The sequence below is a fragment of the Physeter macrocephalus genome, chromosome 17 (assembly GCF_002837175.3).
Source record: "Physeter macrocephalus isolate SW-GA chromosome 17, ASM283717v5, whole genome shotgun sequence".
Classification (NCBI taxonomy): Eukaryota; Metazoa; Chordata; class Mammalia; order Artiodactyla; family Physeteridae; genus Physeter; species Physeter macrocephalus.
This window is the reverse complement of record NC_041230.1, coordinates 6,039,338-6,057,249: the sequence shown is the minus strand read 5'-3', so window position 1 is coordinate 6,057,249 and position 17,912 is coordinate 6,039,338. Positions and strand designations below refer to the sequence as shown.

The 17,912-nt window shown below is 43.8% G+C and overlaps 1 protein-coding gene across 2 annotated transcripts in view; it reads right to left on the bottom strand.

The window, feature by feature from the left end:
- Positions 1 to 3,134, bottom strand: part of LOC102974505 (neurotrophin receptor-interacting factor homolog) — a 71,046-nt gene extending 67,912 nt beyond the window's left edge. Inside the window, exons 1-4 of one of the 2 annotated variants that reach the window (XM_055078834.1) lie at positions 2,923 to 3,134; positions 2,322 to 2,395; positions 1,455 to 1,581; positions 596 to 691 (exon numbers count right to left, since the gene is read on the bottom strand). In XM_055078834.1, the coding sequence (XP_054934809.1) occupies positions 596 to 691; positions 1,455 to 1,527 (169 nt within the window). In that variant the 5' untranslated portion in view covers positions 1,528 to 1,581; positions 2,322 to 2,395; positions 2,923 to 3,134. Of the gene's footprint in view, positions 1 to 595; positions 692 to 1,454; positions 1,582 to 2,319; positions 2,396 to 2,498; positions 2,889 to 2,922 lie in introns of those variants that run through there. The other variant, XM_028477461.2, reaches the window with a different exon arrangement.
- Between the last annotated feature and the right edge of the window lie 14,778 nt (positions 3,135 to 17,912).

Sequence of the window (17,912 nt, the reverse complement as noted above, 5' to 3'; positions counted from 1 at the left end):
GCTATATGTATTTTAAAAGATCTTAGCAGTTTATTGCTACCAGATTTTTTCACTTACATCTTGGTTGATTCTAACTTCCATTTCTAGAAATCCTTACCTACAAAAAACCAACTTGACTGCGAAAAAATACGCGAGGAAGTTTTTTACAACAACTTGAATGTCCATCAAGAGTAAAAAAAAATCAAATGTGGACTACACTGCATTTGCTAAAATGAATGATGCAGACCTGTCTGCACTGAATATGGAAACACCCCCCAAAACAAACATGTATCCATAAATGTAAACGTATCTAAAAAAATCTAGCCAGAGACACCAGTTACTGGAGATTACAGGACGGAAGGGCAGTTAGACAATGAGTGAAGCAGGGTGACGGAGCCCATGTTGCCATCGTGGCACCGGCAACAGGTTCACGTTCAACCAAGCAGTACACCCGATTCTGAAGCCAGAGGAAAATGCAGGGCTTGATTCAGCATGTCTGCAGCTACTCATCACAACACCCCACTGGGGGTTTTCCCCATCCACCTCCTTTTCTAAGACACTAGATCCTCACTAACCAGAACTCCCATGCCAGGACTCCCATGTGCCTGGTTCTCACCTGAAAAGGTGTCTTGAGGAATTCCTCTCTCCACCGACCAGAGCTCTTCCTCCTCCTCTAACTGAGATACCACATCTGGCTTGGAAAGCTGATGTTCTGCCCAAGGGAAAAGAGACAGTGCTTGGGAGGGTCTGTGTTCGGGAGAAAATACTTTCCTGCTGTAGCAATTCTGTCCCTGTGTTCTCCCCTGCTAGGGCATGACTTCTGGTCTAGGGCAGTGTTAATAACCCCACCCATCCCATTTGCCAGCTGCTTGCTTTTCTGGACTCCTTTGCCAGTAAAGGAGGCACTGGGACCTGGTTTTGGCCAGCAAGACACAAAGGGAAGTTTGTCAGCTGGGGGCCTAAGGCAGTTTTCTTTCTTTGTAAGTATGACAGCTGTAGAAAGAGAACTAGCCAGGGTTGCTGTCTCTCCTTTCTGCCTTGAACATGGATATGATGCTTGGCATCGCAGCCATGCATATACTAACCTAAGAATGGAAAACTTCACACTAACCATGGAGAGATGGAAAGGATCAGGGTCTCTGATGATACTCCTGAGCTGTCAGACACAGACACCACGTCCTGAAATTCTTGTTACAAACACAGTAAACATCTACTGCGGCAGCTGGAAACATCCCTGATAGACCCACCTCCCTGGTATTCAACGCCTCTGACGGATGGACTAGGTAAAGCTTCAGAAGTTATGTGAAGTTGCCCTTTTCCAATGGGTACAAAGTAAAGCCCTCTCCCTCAGGCTCCAGGGCCTTGACACTTGAACTCGGATCCCTGCAGGCTGAGCCGAAGCAGACACACACTTCAGAGGCACCACATTCGTGCTGCAAAGCGCAGATCTTTATTGACACAGAGGCCATCCTTACCCACTGAGACAAGGTTCCTGTAGTTCTCCAGCAACACCTCCCTGTACAGGGACTTCTGTTCGAGGTCCAGCATTCCCCACTCATCCGGGGTAAAACCCAGGGTCACATCTTCAAAGGTCACTGGTTCCTAAAACCCACAGGTGCGTGTTCAGCCAGGGCCTGTTGTCACCCACGCTGACAGGAAAGGGAGGCTGACTGAGCACATGTAGGCACAATCAACAAGGTGACCTGAGCATTCCAGTTGTGTCTCATCATGAGTTCCTGCATTTGTCTGAAACAGCAAACCCAAGCTTGACCCTTTCAGGTCACAGCAAAGAAGACAACTCATGAGGCTGGAGCAGGTTTTTCATTCTCTGAAAACCTCTCCATTTTTTATTGACCTGGGGATTCCAACATTTGTATCAGCGTGTATACCTCCTGCTAGGAGACTGCGTGAGCTCAATTATCAAACCCCAGCCTTCAGCCCCCACCCACTGCCCATACTGCTTCTACTTCCTTCACCTGTCAAGGATTCATCCTTAGCTCTCTTCTCTCAGGGACTAAGCTCTAATGCCAAAGTACTGTTTAAATATAAGCCTGATCCCTGCTTAGACCTGACAATGCATACCCCCACCCCACCCCCAGTTTAAACGGTAAATTAGTATCCCCCATACTTGGACCTCTATTCTAACCACTGCCTTGGAAAGTAACTTGCTATCCCTCCACTCACTAGGGTCTCTTCTTCCCATCCACTCCCCCTCCCCTTCCCGAAATGCTACGGGGCCCGGGGGCATCTCAGGGAAGGTGGTGTCCCACCATCATCCCGCCACCCCCGCTCCCAAATCCAGGGGTAGACTCAGAAACTCATAAAGAAGCCTCTACTCACACGGAACCAGGCCGTCGGAAGCCCGGTGGCCATACCTTCCTCTTCCTCAACGTGTCTCGTGGGAGTGGGCAGAGTCCTGAGAAGGTCGAATTTGGGAGGTGGGAGGGGCGTGAGTGCTATGCCAAGGTCCCCCGCCCCCCTCGGCCCAATCAACGGGAAATGACAAGTCCATTCCCCACCTCGGAAAACGCCCTAAAGGAATGTCTCCACCTGCTCTTGAACACGCAGAGGGACGGTTTCCCACCTTCCTCACCGAGAGGGAGTCGCCTCCCGCCCTGCCCGCAAGCGCCGGGAGGGGGTGGGCCCGCCAGCCGCGCGTCCTCTGGGCCCCGAGTCCCCGACTCCCACTGCCCCTAAAGGCCACACGGCGGAAGGACGGCAGGCGAGGCTGGCTCTGGGCTGCTACGATTGTTGTGGTAGGGGCCGCGGCTGGGCGCTTCCCGCGGAGCGGCCCTAGAACTGAGCCCCCGACGGGCGCAAGTTTCCCGCCGCACTCACCCCGCGCGCGGCGCACAATGGCGCCCGTCGGCCCGCGGCGAAGTGCGTCAGCGCGCCGGCCTGGACTACAACTCCCAGTCATCCCCGCGGCGCGGTGCGCCCCACCTCGCGGGCGGCGGCCATCTTGGCCGGCCAACTCGGGGCGGCAGGCGAAGCCCAGGCGGCGGAGAGCGCCCTCGGCGGTCCCGCTGGGCAGGAGGAGGCCTTGGGAGGGGCAAGTCAGGCCGTTGGGCCCCAGCACCCGGGTGGGCGGCGACGTAGGCCGGGAGGGATCCACGCCCTGCCACGGGGGCTGCAACGCACGGGGTCGCCTGGAAGTGGAGAAAGGGAAGCTTGGGCGGGGCAGGGCCGGAAGTGCTGAGGGGCGGGGCGAGCTTCTGCTCACACCCAACGTAGGGGGAGGCGGGGCGGGCCGGAAGTGCAGAGGGGCGGGGCTAAAGTCCTGTCAAGTTCCGGGAAGAGGGCGGTGCTAAAGGTGCGTCCACGTCTAATGGAGAGGAAAAAGGGGCGGATTGGGAGGGTGGGAAATGTTCTGGAGGCGGGACTGAAATCAGCCAGAGGTCCTGGGAGGAAAAGAGGGACGGGCCTGCCCCAAAGTGTGCAGAGGGTGAGAGTAAATGTCTTCCAGGCCCAGGGAGGAGAGTGGGGGTCAGGACTGTCTACTCAAGTTGTGCGAAGGGCAGGGTTAAGTGGACCCAAGGCACAGGGATTGGGGGGTGGCTGTTGTCTACGGGAAACCAGAGCTAGATGGAAGTTAAAGCGGTGAAAGTAGATTTTATTCAATAAACTATTGCAACCGGGGAAGGGAGACTCCAGTGTAGAACTGAGATCAGTTCTGAATACAACCAGAATAAGTGGGGATTTATGGTCTAGGATTGGGGGAGTGGGATACTGGTGGATAGAAAATGAAGAAAAGGAGACGTCAAGTCTGGGGGGATTCTGGCTGAACCAAGTTAATAGGCTTTTTTACTGAAGGCAGGCCCAGGTGATGGGATATCACCTGGGATAGAGAGTGGGGATGAAGAGTTTGATCAGATATCAAGAGTAAGGAATTCTTGATAAACTGACTTAGGATTCTTGCTAAAATGGGATTCTACGAGGAAGTACACGTATGGGGCTTACTGGGGAGAAGGTTCAGGGTAGCCTGTCTGATGTTTGGTTAAGCAAAGAATCAGGGAGTTGGAGTGGGCTGGACAGGATTCTCTGCCCCGTGTCCTCTTCTATGAGCGAGATGCCCATATCTAGGAAATGGGAGAAGTCTTTCGCTGCCCAGGACCTGGTGTGTGCTCTTCTTCCTTGAACCCAGCCCACTCATCTTCCTTGGGAGCCCAGGACAAATTATTTTCATGTCTTCTTCAGAGTCCAGTATCTGGTGTCCTTTCATCTTCCTCAGGTTCCAGGGCCCAGGCTCTTGATGTCCTCTCTCCTCCTTGGTGCTTGGGGCTCTCTTATCCTACTCTGACCCAGGGCTCAGTGTACTCTTTCTCGCCTTCCTTGGGGTTTCCTAGCAGGTTTCAGCAGCCCTGTGCCTCTGTTAGGATCATCCTGTCCACTGCATGCTAAACTTGTTCCAGGAGTTGTTAATTTCTGAGGCCACTGTGGAGAATATCCACGTGCAGGCTGCACATTGTTCAGCTTATTTGTTGCGATTAAGACAGTATGTCTGTTGACTTTTGCATATTAGTATTTAGAGACTATGCAGATGTCTTTACTTCTAACAGCACTTCCCTGGATTTTACTTGGCTGTTGATAAAACAACATCCCATTCATTAAATAATTTAGGCCTCTTTTCCATACTTTGACTTAAAAAAAAATTGATGTTCTATAGCCCTAGGTGGTGGGACTGGGCAATTAATTAGCCATATTATTGTTTTGTTTTGGATGTAACTAGAGATGCTTCCAGTGATTCACCATCAAGTTTGATGGAGGCCTTAACATCTTAAGAAAGAAAGCCTTCTTGGAAGTTCAATTTTTCCTGTTTGTATGGTATAGAATAAAAACATGATTTTAGGTTAAAAAGTGTTTTTAAATAAGTATATTATTTGAGATTGATTCATGAAACCCACTTGAATACAACTTTTAATAATAAATTGCATGTTTTTTCATTTAGCAAATTAAGCATACTATTTAATTTACTGTAATTTGATTACATTAAAAAACATTTCTGAACAAATGTTAACTATTATGCATGTAAAATGTCGAAAATGTTATGCATCATGTTTGCATACAGGACCCTAATCCTTTGTTCTAAGCCTTCAGGGCCAGAAGTATTTTGGAATTCACAAGCATTTGGATTTTAGCAGTACAGTAAGGTGCATACACTGTGCAATATGTAACATCCCAGCAGGTCTGGGGCAGCGTCTGGGTATATCTGTATCAAAACATATGAGGAGTCCCACTAAGTTAGAGAGAAACAAAGTATAAATATCTGTGTTAGTTCAGGTAAATTTTGCAGATACATAATAGGGGGAAGAAGCTTTTCATTAGAAAACGTTTTAGAATTTAGAATTGCAGAAAAGGCATTGTGGATCATTTATGAAAATTGCTGGATTAGCACTAATAATTGTTTCATTCAATTGCAAAGTTTAATTTGCCCTTTTTCTCTCTTAGTATAGTCTGACAAACATGTTTATTGAGATACTGAATTGTTGAAATATATTAACATTCTTTCATATGCTTTTTAAAATCAGTAGTCCACTATTGGTTTAATTTTAACAATATATGACTAAGAATAAGAGATATAAAACTATATATTGACCAAATCACTATGGTAGCTCGTGGCATTCAATTGACTGAATCATGGGCCTACAATTTGATCTCCATTCACCGTTATTATTTCATCACACATAGCATCTCAAAGTGTTCCATGTGAAGGGGAACACGTGTTTAAAAGTCATTTAAAAAACAAGAAAACGAAGAAAGATGTATATTTTTGTCTTTAAAACATGAGCCTCTAGGACACTTCTCAACTCCTCAGAGCTTAAGAAATTCAGGTTGGAGAAGGAGGAATAAATTAATCAGCATTTTACCTGTAAATTATTAGTATCATAACTATTTCCTGAAAATAGGCTTTGGGGTCTATTTATTACTGCTACACATTTGTTCTTCGCCTGTTCTCCCACACATCAAGAATAACTTCAAAATCACGATAATCCAGACTGGATGTAGCACATGGGGGAAAGGTGAAGAACCTGATCTCTGAGCAGAGACAGACCACATACAGCTTCCAGAAAGTGATCTGTTTCAAAAAGGAGTGTAGGAAGTCCACAGAATACTGGACAAACCAGGAAGTTGACTTCGGAATAATCCAGTTCAAAACTTTGTACCCTGTATCCTATAGGGTGTGTTTAGCTGTAAATAACTGAAAATCCAACCATAAATAAACACCATTTCCTCACTGAAATAAATGTCTACAAGTAGGAGGTTCCTGGTACTGGTTAAGCTGCCACCAGTGTCATCCAGGACCAGGCTCCTACTTTCCCTCTTGGTATCCTCAAGTGTAGAAATGTCTCATCCTTTGGCCACTAGGATGTAGACAAGGGATAAGCCAGCAACCTGCTTACTGCTGGTCCTGAATACAACCCATTTCAATATTTCTCTCTGCCTTAGGAAATTGACGTTTTCCTCTCTGATGAAAATTGACCCCCATCTTTCTTCATTCTCTTGTTTATTCACTCCTCTGTTCAATAACCATGGATTGATATACACATCCAGAACAGAAGGATATCTGCTTTCAGCAATCTGAAGTTTAAGATTTCTGTATGTCCTTGTTACCACAAAAAAGATAGGAAACAGGCGTAAGAGCTGTACCTATTAGAAAAGAAAATATGAAAATGCTTCTATTAATAGTTAACATTACGGACTTCCCTGGTGGTCCAGTGGGTAAGACACCCCGCTCCCAGTGCAGGGGGCCCAGGTTCGATCCCTGGTCAGTGAACTAGATCCCGCATGCATGCTGCAACTAAGAGCCCACATGCCGCAACAAAGCTCCCGCATGCCACAACTAAGACCCAGCGCAGCTTAAATAAATAAATATTTTAAAAAAATAGATAACATTAGAATACTTTTAAAATCCAACTGGAAATTTTAAAAATCCATAAAATTGTAATAAACCAGACAATAAGAAATAAAGATACATGAATCAACACACAGGTACACACAAAATCTGTATAACCTTAACAAGTATATTGAAAGGAGATTCAGAGTAGAAGCATAAAGACATAACTGTCTGGGATTAATTTGTTGGGAAATGCAAGGAACCTACAGGAAGATAAGTTTCTGGAAAGAATTACAAGTAAAATTGCATAAATGAAGATGAGTATTATGTTCCAGGTTGGGAAGACCAACTATAAATCCCAAATCATCACTAGGCTCAATACAACAGCAAATGGGATTGCGGGATTACAGTGGGCTCTTTGGGAGCCTGGCCCTTGACTTTGCTCTATATTTCCTTCCTCTTTAAAATGTGAGGGAAGGAACTGACTGCCATCTTCACAAGAACAATCAAGTTGTATTCAAACTCATCTTAAGGAGAAATGCCCTCAGAAAGTACTAGTTCAAAAAAATTCTTTTTCTTTCCAATAAATTTAGACTTCAAAGCCATCAATAGCATGCAGTAATAATCATATAATTTTGTGTGTTTGTGTGGTGGCAGGGGATTCATCTTGTTCAGCAAGTTGGCACAATTTTTTTTTAATGGAGGTATGGTTTTCTTCAAGCACCTTTTTTTTTTCCCCACCCAGAGAGGACTCATGTCACCCACTATGAAGACTGAGGGGGAGAGTGTACCCATGTCTGCACGTGTAATTTGATGAGTCCACCATATGCCCTTGGTCCTGTGTGTTTTCACATCATATCCTTGGAACTCTGGAATGTTTCTTTGCCTCCTCTGTAGCCCCTTGGCAGTGCCTCTCAGGCTGCAGCTGGCCCTTCTTGCTGACCACATTGGGTCTCTGCTCCTTGTGGGGTGTCCACCTCCCGAGGAGTGACTCTAAGTCAGGTAAGCAAGCGTCAGCCTGAGGCTGCAGAACCTTATTACCTGTGATGGCTGCTCCTAGGAGTCCCTGACTTGTGTCTCAGCATTATTAAACAAGAGACTTGAGAGCAGAAGCTGGTTGGGAGCAAGAAAGTGTTATCATGTGAGATTTTTTGGGGGGTGGGGGGCCACGAGTAACAGAATGTGCCACCATTCACTATCTCGTTGCATGAAATCCAAAGCAAGGGCTTCCAGGGATGGTTTCAGGTGCTCTGCATCTTCCACTCAGCTCTCCTCAGTGTATCTTCTTGCTTAATCCCAAGGCTCGTGTCCTCATGGCCTCAAGGAGGTTGTCACAGTTTCACGCATCACATGAAGCCATACAACATTTGGCTGAAGATATAGCCATCAGGGAGTGTGTTTGTTTCCTTTGCCACTGTAACAAATTACCACAAATTTTGTGGCTTACAACAGCACGAATTTATCATCTCAGCTCTGAAGGTCAGAAGTCCAACACGGGTCTTTCTGGGCGAAAATCAACATATTGGCAGGGCTGCCTTCCTTCTAGAGGCTCTAGGGGAGAATCAATTTCCTCGCCTTTTCCAGCTTCTAGAGACGTCCTGCACTCCTTGGATCATGGCCTCTCTCTCCATCACCAGAGCCAGCAGTGTAGCATCTATAAGTCTCTCTCTGGCTCTGACCTCTGCTTCCTCATCACATTGCCTTCTCTGACTCTGACTACTCCTGCCTCTTCTTAAAACAAGGCCAATTGTGATTACATTGGACCCAGGATAATCTCATCTCAAGATCCTTAACTTAATTGCATCTGCGAAGCCCCTTTTGCCCTGTAAGATAACACAGTCACTGGTTCCAGGCATTAGGATGTGGGCAGCTTTGGGGAGCCATTACTCTGCCTACCTCAACAAAGGAGTACATTCTCTTCAGAAGCACTCTTTCTTGTAGACTTCCTCAGGCCCCGTTGGCTCAGGTTGACACAAGTGTCCGTGTCCTGGCTGTGACAAAAGCTGGAAAAGAGTGGTTCGCATTTTGGCAGCTGTAGGTGACTCCTCCACAGTGGCTGGCACAAAAGCCGGCTTGGGTGAAGCTCATCTGCCCCAGAAGCCTCTCTTCAAGTTGAGTTGTACGGACATATGCCCCATCTGAGAGCAGCTGGTGCTGGAAGTTTCTGGACTTGCTACCAGCAGAGATCTGGAACTGAACAAAGTCTCAACATCCAGGGAGCAGCAAGGAGATGGGGATCTTGGTGGAGGATTTGATGGTAGTGCTGGAAAGGAAAGGTGGTATTCCATAGAGTGTAAGGGAAGAGCAGGAGCTCTCCCTTGGGTTTAGGAGGAAAACCAGATTTTCAAAGGATTCTCATAAAGGGAGAGGGAGAGGAAGGTCTTCAGAGTTCATGTGTGGGACATTTCCCTTCATCCCTTCCCCAGAACCATATACCCTTTTGAGCAGCTGTGGGTGAGGTTGCTCCCAGTCCCAGTATCACCCTTGGAGTACGGACACTTCACCAGGCTGTCTTTTTTAAAATAAACATTTTATTTTTTTTCCTTCCAGTTTTATTGCGATATAATTGACATCCAGCACTGTATCAGTTTAAGGCGTACAACGTAATGATTTAACTTACATGCATCGTGAAATGATTATCACAATAAGTTTAGTGAACATCGATCGTCTCACATTGATACAAAATTAAATAAATAGAAAAAAATTTTTTTACTTGTGATGAGAACTCAGGATTTATTCTCTTAACATCTTTCTTATATCGTATACAGCAGCATTAAGTATATTTATCACGTTGTACCATCTGACTGCCTTCATCCGATTCCCCCTCCCCCCTCCTCCTCCCCGCCTCTGGTAATCACAAATCTGATCTTTTTTTCTATGAGTTTATTTGGTTGTTTGTTTTGAAGTATAATTGACCTACGATACAATACTATGTTAGTTCCTGATACACAACATAGTGATTTGATATATCTATATGTTTGAAAACGACCACCATGGTAAGTCTAGTTACCATCTGTCACCGTACAAAGATATTACATAATTATTGACTATATTCTCCACACTGTACAATTTATACCTATGACTCATTTATTTGGCAACTGGAAGTTTTTACCTCTTAATCCCTCTCACCTATTTCTCTCCTACTCCCACCCTTCTCCCCTTTGGCAATCACCTGTTCTCTGAATCTGTGACTCTTTCTGTTTTGTTATGTTTGTTCTTTGTTGTTGTTGTTGTTTAGATTCCAAATATAAATGAAATCATGCTGTATTTGTCTTTCTCTGTCTGACTTATTTCACTTAGCATAATACCTCTAGGTCCATCCATGTTGTCGCAAATGGCAAGATTTCATTCTTCCACGGCTGAGTAATATTTCATTGTGTATATATACCACATCTTCTTTATCCACTGATCTACTGATGGGCACTAGTTTTTCTTCCATATCTTGTCTATTGTAAATAATGCTGCAGTGAACATAGGGGTGCATATAGCATTTCAAATTAGTGTTTTTATTTTCTTTGTATAAATATGCAGGAGTAGAATTGCTGGATAATATGGTAGTTTGATTTAATTTTTTTCTTTTTTTTTTGGTAGTGCTGCATGGCTTGTGGGATATTAGTTCTCTGACCAGGGATTGAACCTGGGTCACAGCAGTGAAAGTGCGAAGTCCTAACCACTAGACTGCCAGGGAATTCCCTGATTTAATTTTTTGAGGCACCTCCATACTGTTTTCCACAGTGCCTGCATAAATTTACATTCCCATCAACAGTGGATAAGGGTTCCCTTTTCTCCGCATCCTTGCCAACACTTGTTATTTGTTGTCTTTTTGATAATAGTCATTCTGACAGGTGTGGGGTGATATCTCATTGTGGTTTTGATTTGCATTTCCCTGGTGATTAGTGATGTTGAGCATCATTTCATGTGCCTGTTGACCATCTGTATGTCTCCTTTGAAAAAATGTCTATTCAGATCCTCTGCCCTTTTAAAAATCGGTTTGTTTTTTTGATGTTGAGCTCTATGAGATCTTTTAACATTTTGAATATTAATCCCTTATCATATATATCACTTATAAATATCTTCTCCCATTCGGTTGGCAGCCTTTTCATTTTGTTGATAGTTTCCTTTGCTGTGCAAAAGCTTTTTAGTTTGACATAGTCCCATTTGTTTATTTTTGCTTTTGTTTCGCTTGCCTGAGGAGACATAGCAAAAAAAAAAAATTACTAAGACCATTGTCAAAATGTGTACTGCTTATGTTTTTTTCTATAAGTTTTATGGTTTCAGGTCTTACATTTAAGTCTTTAATACATTATGAATATATGTTTGTGCATGGTGTGGTGTGAGAAAGTAGTCCAGTTTGATTCTTTTGTATGTAGCTGTCCAGTTTTCCCAACACGATTCATTGAAGAGGCCATCTTTTTCCCCATTGTATATACTTACCTCCCTTCTTGTAGATTAATTGCCCATATAAGTGTGGGTTCATTTCTGGTCTTTCTATTCTATTCCATTGATCTATATGTCTGTTTTTGTGCCTGTACCATACTGTTTTGGTTATTGTAGCTTGGCAGTATAGTTTTAAATTAGGGAGCATGCTCCCTCCAAATTTATTCTTCTTTCTCAAGATTGTTTTGGCTATTTGGGGTTTTTTGTGTTTCCATACATATTTTAGAATTATTTGTTCTAGTTCTGTGAAAAATGCCATTGGTATTTTGATAGGGATCACATTGAATCTGTAGATTACCTTGAGTAATATGGACATTTTAACAATATAAATTCTTCCAATTCATGAGCACAGTATATCTTTCCATCTGTTTGTGTCATCTTCAGTTTCTTTCATCAATGTCTTGTAGTTTTCCCAGTGTGGTCTTTTACCTCCTTAGTTAGATTTATTCCTAGTTATTTTATTCTTTTTGATTCAATTGTAAATGGGATATTTCCTTAATTTATCTTTCTGATAGTTCATTGTTAGTGTATAGAAACACAACAGATTTCTGTATATTAATTTTGTATCCTGCAACTTTACAGAATTCATTGATGAGTTCTCATAGTTTTGTGTGTAGTATGTCTTTTTAGTCCTACCTGAACACTGACTATGCCCCTAGAAACATGAAGATGCAGGCAACTCTTTATGATACCTCTCTTAAAGTTAGTAGTGGAATGCCACTTGTGAAACATTTGTGAGTTTTTATAAAAGTCTGTAATTTGTTTGACGTGACAGGACTATGCAAGAAAGAAATGGTTGGCATATTTTTCAGCTCTCTTCTGTGACTACTATAAAATTGTACATATATTGATCCCTATGATACTATAAGATAAATGATCTCTGCATGACACTTCAAATTTGGTGGTTCTCTGATTTTTATATGATGTAAAAAATATGCTGTTGTCATTGAAACATTTACATTTTATTATCTATGGCAGTCATTTCTATGAGACATTGTCCATCAGGCCTAGACCCTGAGTCCCATTAAATGACGTTCTATGGGAAATCAAGGGCATATGCAGAGCATAACTGCTCATACCTCGTTATCTGTGACTTCAGGGAGTTACAAGTGCAGAGTCTTATTACATTCAGGTACCTGTTTATGGGTCAAAAATAACTTGTGGATTCTGCCTCCTTTGTGGTTTATTTCTGATATCAAATCACATGGAATTCCAACCAATAGCTTTTCCGTATTATGTTCAATGAGTTTCTCTAATCTATATGAATTTCCTGGTGTCAACTAATGTGAAAGCCATAGTCGAAAGCCTGCCAACATTGCCTCTATTCAAAATGTTCTCCAGTATGAGTCCTCTTGTGTTGGATAAAGTGAGAACACCTCCTGAAGGCTCTTCCACACCATTTACATGTATAGGGTTTTCCCAGTATGAGTTCTCTGATGTAGCATCATAAGTGCTGAAATATGTTTACAGCTTTTCCCACAATGAATATATTCATAGGTTTCTCTCCAGTGTGTGTGCTGTGATGTTGAGTAACTGAGAAAAGCACGAAACATTTCCCTGAATGATTACATTGTAGGGTTTCTTTCCTTTATAGATCCTTGGATGTAACATAAAGCAATCACACCTTGAAAATAAGCTCCTGAATTCACTGCAAATATGAAGTGTCTCATAAGTATAAATTCTCTCATATTGAGTAAGGGATAATTTGTGCCTATACATTTATAGAATTTTTCTCCTATATGCGTTCTAAAATGTACTGAAAGACAATCTTTCTCAGTAAAGACTCTCCCACACTCAACACATTTGTAAGATTTGTCTCCTGAGTGAATTTGCTCATGGTTATAAGGGTTGAGCTCTGTTCAGACTTCTGTACACTCAACACATTGGTATGATCTCTCTTGAGTATGACTTCTCTGATGTCATTATATAGTAGAAGAAGGAAGAACTGGGTTCTAATTAACTTTTCCCCCAAATGTATTATTCTTGCCGCCTCTGTCCTGAATCAGTGTTTTCTCAAGGGCCATGTGTTCCACCCCTCTCTTCTGGTTCTCCTGCTGCTGCTTTAAGTGAGCCTCACATTCCTGGTCTCTGCCAAATGTGGAGGGATGTAGTTCAGCCTTTGTGAATCTTTCTATTTTCAGGACAGCATATGATTCTAAGAGAAATGCCCTGATTTCTGGCTAACTCTTTGTTTTTGAATCCAGTTTCCAAACCTGGAAAAAATGTAAATAATTATACAAATATAGACATATGTGTGTGTGTATATATATACATATACATATATATCACATATATATGCCTCCTTCCCACTTGCACAGGGAGGCTTTGCAAGTCACTAGCAACATGTGAGGACGTGTAATCCTTCTTCAAGGAGGGCAGTGAAAAATTGGGACCAACAATTCAACTGACTGGTTTTCAGTCAATGAATATTCATTAAGTACCTAGTATGTGCCAGGTATGAATAAAGACTTAAAGAGGATAAGGAATGAGCTGGGCAGATATCTGATGGAAACGTATTCCAGGCAAGGGGGGAACAGCATGTGCAAAGGCCCTGATGTGGGAGCATATCATGCATGTGAGCACCAGGGAGAGGATGCGTGTGGCTGGAGCTGAGTAAGGCAGAGAGAAAGAAAGGTGTGGACAGTGAGCTCAGGGCTGACCTGGCTGCCTTGCAGGCTGTGGTATGGACTTTCCCCACTGAGGGAGCTGGGAGCCCTCAAAAATTCTGAGCAAAGGAGGGAGGTGCCATGGGAAGTCTCGGGCTGCTATGGGGAAATTTAGGTGGGGAGAAGGATAGAACCAGGGGGGCTGGTGACATGATCACTGTAAGAGACGCTGGCCGTCAGGCAGGCAGTGAGAGTTGGCTGCATTCCGGGTAGGTTTGAGCATGATGCTGGCAGGACCTGCTGTCCAGTCACAGGTAGGATATGAATTAGCAGAGTCCAGACACCAAAGAAGATTTGGCCTGGGACTTCCCTGGTGGCTCAGCGGTTAAGAATCCGCCTGCCAATGCAGGGGACACAGGTTCGAGCCCTGGTCCGGGAAAATCCCACATGCCGTGGAGCAACGAAGCCCGTGTGCCACAACTACTGAGCCTGCGCTCTAGAGCCCGCAATCCACAACTACTGAGCCCACGTGCCACAACCACTGAAGCCTGCGCACGTAGAGCCCGTGCTCCATAACAAGAGAAGCCACCGCAATGAGAAGCCCGCACACCACTACGAAGAGTAGCCCCCGCTCGCCACAACTAGAAAAACCCCGCGCGCAGCAACAAAGACCCAACGTAGCCAAAAATAAATAAATAAATAAGTTTATTACCAAAAAAAAAAAGATTTGGCCTTTATCAGGGAAAGAATGGAAATGCTGGTGACCAAGACAGGCAACGCTGTGAGAGGAGCTGGGACTCAATCCCAGCACTGGCATTCGCTTTGGGGCATGTAAGATGCTCATCAGGCCTTCCAGTGGAGAGTCAAGGAAGCAGGAGACTGTTTTAGTCTGGAGTACAGGGAGGGGCCTGGGCTGGTATGGGGTACCTGGGGATCATCAGCAATAGAAAATCTGAAAAAATGAGGCACTGACCAGAAGAGGGAGTACAGAGGAGAGTGCTCTGCAGAGCAGAGGAATCTGATAATGGAGAACCTGGTGTGAGGAGGGGCAAGGCAAGGGCAGATCCCGACCTCCTTTCTCAAGCCTGAGGCACTTTGGCCTTCGTGGGCTCCTTCCTCCATCAAAAAATAGAAAAAAAATACATTTTATGACTACATTGGTATAAAGATGAACATAAGCCAGACTGGATTACATTAATTTTTCTCCTCTAATTTTAAAAGGAATGATACCATTTTGGCAGACCCTTAAGGAATCTTGAGCACTCTGGCTTCTGTTCCTGATGGAGAAGTCTAGGAATTGAAAGAGGATCAGAGGCCACAGAAACTAAGGGGCCAGAACCTGATGGAGCTTGGGGGCAGGACTCGACCAGGCGAGGCTTTGTAACCTGAGTGAAGGATCTTTTTCTTTAAGGGCACTATGTGCACCAACAGAGGACAAGACACCAAGGATAGACTTGGTTGGCTGCTACCCTGACTTGCCTTCAAAGAGGGACCTGCTGTCAGCTGTGAGCTCCTTAGGAGCCCAGGTCACACTCTTTTCCCAGCAGCCTCTGGCCACCAAGCACGCAAGGCCATGGTCCACAGGCCTGGATGTTTGCACCCCACACAAGACTCCTCTCACCAGCAGTCTGCCCTGAGCTTATTGCTGGGCAGCATGGTGGTCTGACAGTGCCTCCTGGCCAATCCTGCTTTCTCCCCTTTTCACTTCTTCATTCTTTTACTAGTGTTATTGCCCAATAACCTTTTGTACTTCTGACTCCATCTCAGTGTATGCTGATCCTGACTATGACACCTGGAGAAGCCAGACAGGAACATCAGAGGAAAAGGAGGCAGGGGAGCTGCTACATAAAAGTTCATACACAGTTGTGAGATAGACTCCAGCATAGACATGGATAAACAATATGAAGTGACCAGTCCCGAAAAAGATTGGGTAGCTAATGAACAGACATACAGGAAGTGTGCAGACTTGCTGGTTGTCAAGGGCCTGCAAGTTAAATCAATGCATTTCAACTTCTAGAGTGGACATTGTGATAGGCAAAATTCTAAGACGGCGCCCATGATTTCCACCTCCTGGTATTACACTCTGATTCGTTTTGGTTGTACAGCAAAGATGAAGGGATTTTGAAGATGTAATTTAGGTTTTAAATCAGTTGACCTTAACCTAATGAAAAGGGAGATTGTTGGTGATAGATCAAGATGGTGGAGTAAGAGGGACATGGATCACACCTCCCTCCACGAACACATGAAAAATACATCTACATGTGAAACAATTCTCACTGAAGACTAACTGGAAGTTGGCAGAAGGACTCCTGTACATCCAAGGCTGTAAGAGAGATCCACAAGTAATCGGGTAGGAAGGGAAGAAAAGCGACCACATTGGGACCTGTGCCCCTGGGTGGGGACTAAGAGGAAAACCCTAATAACCCAAGTGCCTATCAGCAGATGATTGGTTTAAGAAGGTATGGGGACTTCCCTGGTGGCACAGTGGTTAAGACTCTGCGCTCCCAAAGCAGGGGGCCCAGGTTTGATCCCTGGTCAGGGAATTAGATCCCACGTGTATGCCGTAACTAAGAGTTTGCATGCCACAACTAAGGAGCCCACCTGCCGCAACTAAAGACCCAGTGCAACCAAATAAATAATAAAATATTGAAAAAGATATGGTATGTATATATTACATATATACATGTGGTATATATATATTATATATGTACACATTACATATACATATATGTGTATATATATGTAATGGAATATTACTCAGCCATAAAAAATAATGAAATATTGCCATTTGTAGCAACATGGGTGGACCTAGAGAATATCATACTGAGTGACGTTAAGTCATACAGAGAAAGACAAATATATCAGTTACATGTAGAATCTAAAAAATAATACAAATGAATCTATATACAAAACAGAAACAGACTCACAGAGAAAACAAACTTATGGTTACTAAAGGGGAGAGAGAGGGATAAATTAGTAGTATGGGAATAACAGATACAAACTATGATACATAAAATAGATAAGTAACAAGGATTACTGTAAGCACAGGGAACTATACTCAATATCTTATAATAACCTATAGTGGAAAAAGAATCTGAAAAAAAAAACCTGAATTACTTTGTTGTACACCTGAAACTAACACAATATTGTAAATCAACTATACTTCAATTTAAAAAAAAACCTACAATCACCAATACGAAAACAAAAAAGTGTATATACTGGGCGAGATTCTTTGAGAATTGTCTCCTTCACCTTGACTTAGGCTGTGTAGGAACTGTGCCTCGTACCCTAGGCCTCACACACATCCTGCCTGGGCTACTCTGGGGGTTGTCCCCCCCACATTCATGCTGGATAGTGGAAGTGTGGGTATTTATTATTTTTTGTACATATACTAATTATTTCTTTTTGGAATTGTTTTATTTTATACACATACATAAAACAGAACATTTATTTCTTTTAAAAGCACGTTTTCTAACTGCTTGCTGCTAATTTTTATATACTGATTTTTCCACAACACATACATTGATTTGCATTCCTAATCTAAAATCCTTACCTAACTCCCATTAATTCCAAAAATGTGTAGCTTCTGTTTAGATTTCTAAGGAAATAACTATACTGTCAATGGATAATGAGTTGCCCTTATCTGAATTTTAACATATTTTTCTTAAAAAAAGTGATGATATAGAATTATTTCAGCAAACTATACAATACATAAAAATAAGGCTGCACAGTAATGATGTCCTGGGATAAAGCGAAAATAAATGTCAGCGAATCCACACTGATATCAATAAACAACTGAATAACTAAATGCGGCGAAGGGACAGCTCTTCCTGACAGCACCGCTCTTAAGTCCCTGGGCTGGAGGCGAAGGGCGGGCGGTGGGAGCCCAGAACCCTGCGGCCGACCCCCGCCCAGGGCGAGGGGACTGGATCCGGCGCAGTGCCGAGCAGAAGCGAAAGGCAGGCACTCGGGTCTCTACACCGCACGGGTCCAGCGGTGGCCGCGGAGTCTCCTGGGACGCGCACATCCGGGTCCCGACGCGCGCACGCGCATTT